At 39.9% G+C, this 6000-nt stretch overlaps 1 protein-coding gene across 3 annotated transcripts in view; it reads right to left on the reverse strand.

The window, feature by feature from the left end:
- TNPO1 (transportin 1) overlaps positions 1 to 2949 on the reverse strand; it is a 73618-nt gene extending 70669 nt beyond the window's left edge. For 2 of the 3 annotated variants that reach the window (XR_013993707.1, XR_013993709.1), the window contains exon 1: positions 2805 to 2949. Coding sequence is in view for 1 of the 3 variants with exons in the window: in XM_081054552.1 (XP_080910678.1) it covers positions 2805 to 2819 (15 nt within the window). In the remaining 2 variants the exon portion in view is untranslated. The remainder of the gene's footprint in view (positions 1 to 2804) is intronic. The other variant, XM_081054552.1, reaches the window with a different exon arrangement.
- Positions 2950 to 6000: the final 3051 nt, after the last annotated feature.

Consider the following 6000-nt stretch of genomic DNA (forward strand, 5'->3'; position numbering starts at 1 on the left):
GAGCTTATTGTATTAATTCATCTAATACTCATAACATGAGATGAGGAAATCAAGGCACAGTGAGATTGCGTAACTTGTCCATGGTCACACAGGTATTTTGGAAGATGCTAAGATTTGAATACAAGAAGTCTGGCTGTAGAGCTCCTGTTCCTAACTGCTACACTACAAGATCTGCTTTGTTTTCAAATTTTAACCATTAAAAAGGCATATGTCAATTCAAATCTTGTGGTCTTTCTTTCAGTTATCAGCTTTCTATCAGTTTTGAGTTCAAATATTTCCTCTGCCACTGGGTGACACTTTGAAATAAGATGCCACCATTTTTGTATGGGTTCTATCAATTTCAGAAAATTCTAAGACAAATCTGTATTCCTTATTTCCTGTTCCAATATCTCATTAAACCATTGAGATTCTGGAACTCTAACATTCTTCCTTATTATACCTACTGACAGTACTTTCAAGAATTCTAGTAAGGAGGCCTTGGAGCAACCAAATGTGGCTTCTAGAAACTCTCTCTTACACTCACATACATCCATGTAACTATAAATCTAGTTACCACCCTTGCAAACACCTGTCTTCCCTTGTAAAGTTTGCCCTTCTTCAACCCAGGAGACCACTCTCACCTGCCAACACTCCAGATGTCTACCATGGCACGGGCTGAATGGGACTAAGAAAGATCCCCAACATCTGGGCTATGTTGAAATCTCTGATTCTTCCATTTTGAAGGTGTCCTTATTCTCGATGGTTTTTGAAAACTTAATTGGTTAATCAACCATTTTGAATATCTCGGCTTTCTCACCCTTTTGCTGGTGAACAAATTTTTTTCTTTTGGAACAAGATCTTTTTGGCAACAATATATGTTCAAATATCAATCCCAGGAAGAAATATTCATAATTTATACCCTGGGAAATAAAATTAACTTACTGTTGTGCTCCTCTGCAGTTTATATTTGATAATTTTTTTCATTACGTATGTCACTTGATTTGGCTTCCTTTATAACCAAATTTCTTTTCTTAAAAACAGTACTTGCAGAATCCAACATAGTTAAATATAAGAAATTCTTCTAAATATAGTACATTGACATTTCAATGCAGTTCATTTTCAGTATTTAGAAAACTTAAGTTCATGTGATGGCTTTAACATTATATAAAGAAAAACTAGTCATAAAAACAATGAATACAGTCACAAGTATTGATAATGGAAATATTTACAACCGGAATCATGTATTTTTACCAAAATCTTATCCTGCTCACAACACATAATGGCAATATGCTTGATTACTTTAAAAGACTTTAATAGACTGAAATATCAGAGGGAAGAATATTTCCCTGAATACCTCCCGCAAGGATGTAACCACATCAAGACTGATCTAGGTGGGGGGAGGGGAGTTGGAAAGGAGGGGCTTTTAGCAAAAAGAAAATGGAGCACTAATAGTTCATTAGACTCACATTCAATTACATGAAGTAAAAACTGTACGGCCAATCTGTTATGCATTATATATGCCAGGGAGTGAAAAAGAAACCCGCACTTTCAAACTAGTATTTCTCTTTTGCAGTTACAAGTTTTCAACTTGGTGGAGCCATTCTCTAAGAAGAATGGAGTGCAGGTCAGGGTTAAAGTGGAAAACAGAATCCTTTTCCAAAACGCTGAATCCTCCCCTGCTTCACTAAATATAACTTTTAATATTTACCATTTTAATATGAAAGCTTAGATATAACAGGGAAACAAATTCCAAAAGGCACTTCTGTTATCCTAAAAATGAGCACATCAGGAGTCATTTTACAAACTTCCATTTATGAGAATACCTATCACACGATTCAACTTGTATCTTAAAAACATCTTTTATTTAGAGTAAAAAAGGGTACTATTTATGCCTTCATCACTGAAGTCATCACCGTTTCAAAACAGTATTATTAGTAAGCTTCTTAATACAACTAACTGTTAAAAATCGATTTGTGGATAGGCCCCAACTTTAAATTTTTACACTTCTATCTGCTGACGGAGCACAATGATTAGTGATTGTTAGGACAACGTGCCCAAATTGTAAGCAATCCTTGCAAAATCCAGTTGGTTTTTAAAATCTGTAAGCAAATACCAGGCGATCATTTTTAAAGGAAGAACGCTATTCCCCAAACAGGTTGATTGTGGTGGCCGGTCTGCTCCTGAGCCGCTGTCCCCTGTTGCATGTTCGCGTGGGAGAAGTACAAAAGGGAAGAAGGGCAGACAACAAACCCACGCAAAACCCGGTTACAAACGTTAAAATTATGTGAACACGTCGGGAAACCAGGAGGCCCCCAGGGGAAAGAACTGCCCGGAGAAAGCGATCAGCTGAGTGTGGAGCCACGGCGCGTACGGGCCCGGGACTCCCTGGCACAGGGGGCCGGCCGGCCGGGGACAAAGGGCGGCCATCGGGGCAGCGCCCGACAGTGTCCAGCACCAGCAGGAAGCAGCCGTCCCGGGGCAGCGACTGCGGGACCCAGGGCCTCCAAGGCCGCGGTTTACGTGGCAGAGGCAAACGCTCCCCGGGGAGCAGACCCTCTCCGTGCCGCCGCCCTAACCGGCCCTCGGCCCTAACCTCGGACACCTGAGGAGCCGCCGCCCGCCCGCCCGGGTCCCGCCGGACGCCGGCGCCGGCAGCTGTTGGGCTTCGAACCGCGCAGCCGCCGCCGCCTGGCTCCAAACGGCCGGGCGGGGACCCGGGGGGCGGCGAGTTCGGCGCCTCTCCCCGAGGCCTGTCAGCCGCTTCAGAACAGCTTGCCTCCACTCCCGCCCTCCAGGGCCGGGCCGCGCACCCTCACGCCACCTACCCGGTCCCACACCATCCCAGAGGCCTCCGGTGCTCGGGCCGTCTGCCGTAGCGGCGCTGCCTCCCGTCCGAGGCCTGAAATGGCTGCGGAACAAAGAGAATCTGGACTCCGGCGAGCGCTGGTACGATTGGCCAGGGGGCGGGGCCCACCGCGGGAACGTTCGGCGGCGGTCGCCTTGGCAACGGTGCCCGGACCGGGAGAGCGGCGGCTCGGGTCTGTCCCGCCTGCGGACCTGCGCCGGGCAGCTCGCCGCAGCGGTGTCTCAGCCTGCGCTGCAGCCTCCGGCGTCCGGCCTCGGCCCGCCGCGGGGCTCACACGCTCGCGCCCCCTGCGGCTGGCGCGCTGGCCCGAGCCTCGAGCTCGCAGGAGGAGCCGCCGCGGACGCTGCTATGCACCGTGAGGCCTCGACCAAAATGGCCCTGTAAGTGTGGTTGTCTAGGGGCTGTCAGGGCCCTCCTAGCATGATGACCCTAGCCCTTCTAACTTCTGTACCCCAGGATAACTTCTAAAGTGACAGTCCTGCCCCAGGAGCCTATTTCACACCGAACATGCCGTCTATCCCACAATAATACAGTTCCAATGTCTCTAGTAAAAAAGCAGAAATGGCTTCAGTAGAAATAGGCAGGCAGCTGCCTGCGAATACTGCATGATGAGCTTTTGAGGTGTGCTGTATCTAGCATAACAGCTGCTATGTAGGTAACATTAAATGATTTATAAAATTGAGTTTTACGTCTCCAGGTGTGTATTCATATAAAACTGTAGTTTCTTGCTGAAATAACATGCCCTCTTCCTAACCGGCCGTCACGAGAAATTAAAATAGCTTCTATTTTATGAACAGAAAATAATTCAAAATGGGAGAGGGAGACCTTTTTTATACTAAGTTTTAATAATGGCAATGAAAACTAAATATCAGTTCGCTTCCTACATGCATATTACTCTTATATATTAATTTACTATATATGAATATTTTAAATTTGCATAGCTGGATGATCATTCTTTTGTAAGATGATGATGCCTATGATAATATTCTTCCTCACCTGATCAATGTGTGTAAAAATGCCAGCAGTTTTGAGTATCTTACTTGCAAGTGCTATATATATTATGTTATGAAAATGTGTAGCAGTTGTTGCCTTCCAGGCATATTCTAGATAAAATTATAATACCAATACTAGAAAGTGTTTTTTTAAAATGTATACTGACACAACTTATTTGTTAAACTTGTTAGTAATTTTTATTTGCAGCAAGTTGTTTTTGCAAAACCTCTTATTTATTTAACTTAAATTTTGAGTATAAAAGGACCATTTTTATCATTAGAAAATTGAACATAGCAAGAGAAAATATTTCAACTAACTAAAATACTCATGATTTCAAAGTTTTCTAATGTTAATTTGCTAACAGGTGGATACAGCAGTGTATGGCAAAAAGAGCTTCTCCTTTCTCCCCCCAGGAATAGATATACTAAGAAAAAAAACCAAGGTAAACTTTCCTAAGTTGTAGTTTAGTATATCTGCAGGGAAATTTATATTTATCCAGATAACAAACAGATATTTCAGCATTTGAAAAGTTTCATCTTGAAATAGGGAACCTTGATCTGTACAAATCAGGTGAAGTATCTGCATTTTACTTTGCTAAAGAAAAATAAGAATAATACTTTCCAAATGTAAAGGATTAGCAAATAATGACTGATGTAAGAAACTACAACTCAATAAGGAATTCACCTGATTAATAGTTTGGAAAAATTGAGATGAGTTGAAAAGAAGTGAAGTATTATTTAGCATATGTAAGAGGATTTATTGGCCAAAATATTTTGAAAGAAAAAATATTGATTATCAAGTGTTGTGATATTGAAATTAGGGAAATCAAATATCCTTTCTTTTATAAAATTTGAATGAAAGTGAATTGAAATTTTAGTATAAAATAGTTCTGCATTGAAAAAAGAGATGTTTAGACATGTAGCCCTTTTGTCTCTATCTCCTTGGGTAAATTAAGAATATCTGTTTTAAACAGTAAATCTTACTATTAACAAGGATTTAGTAACACAACAGCTTATTTTATTTCACTTTTTCTGTTGTTTTCTCTTTGTACACTTTGCATATAAATAGCAGCTACCTGGTAGTGTTTTCTCTTTTTACCCCAAAACAATACAGCAATGCTCATGTGGTAAAACTTAAGACGAGTTTTTGGTATTTTTAAGTGACATATACTGAATTAAAAATAGTAAATAAACTTTGATTTTTCACCTCAAAATCTATTACAGATATCTTATATTTTAAATTTCTATATTAAATATTTTTTCCTTAGGTGAAAAAAAATGACCAAGATAAAAATTAAAGAATAGTAGAATTACAAAATAACATTAAGGGAGAAAACATACCTAGAAACTTTCACCTTGGAAGGGAAAGATGCTTATTCTTTCCCTGTCAGATGTGGCATTGTCAAAACAAACATGGAGCTGGGAGGCAGAGGACCTGTACTTAGTTGCTGGCTTTACCACTTACGGGTGTTTTCAGTTCAGTTTTTCCCAGCTTCACTTTCCTTGTCTTAAATAGGATTAAAGGAGATTAAAAGCTCATTAGCAGAGTACCTGGCAGATAGAGGGAAATAAAAGGTAGTATTATTAGATATTAATACATATAAAAGAACAGATGTTTGAGAAGGAGGACTGGATATTGAAAAAGAATAGACCTGGAAATCCAAAAATTGTTAAATAAATAATTTTAATAGGCAATTGTTGGGGAGTATACAGAAACTCAGTAAGAGACGTGAAATAATATTTTAGATATGGGCAAACTTCTAAAATAGAATACTTCTGAGTAATGTTTCCATCTTATACTTGTGGAAAGATGTGGGAATTCTCAGTATATTCTTTGACATTAGACAGTTTAAGGACTTGCTATCCCTTGAAAAATCTTTAGATTGGCATTAAGGAAAAACCATTTAAAATTAATTATTTAGAGGAATTTAATTCAGACTTTGGAAGAGGGCAGTTATTGTCAATATTCAGCAATATGTAAATAATCTATAGGCATTTCTCATTTAAAGCAAATCCAATCTATTGTTTACATGGACAAAAAAGATAAAGAGTTATTAACTGGGAAAGGATTAACTTCAAAGTTCCTTTAACTGTTAATATCTCCTAGTGATTGAAATATGATTCTATTTATAAAAAAGTCTACTTAGACTTCAACTTCTGGGA

This window comes from Rhinolophus hipposideros (genome assembly GCF_964194185.1).
Source record: "Rhinolophus hipposideros genome assembly, chromosome: 7".
Lineage (NCBI taxonomy): Eukaryota > Metazoa > Chordata > Mammalia > Chiroptera > Rhinolophidae > Rhinolophus > Rhinolophus hipposideros.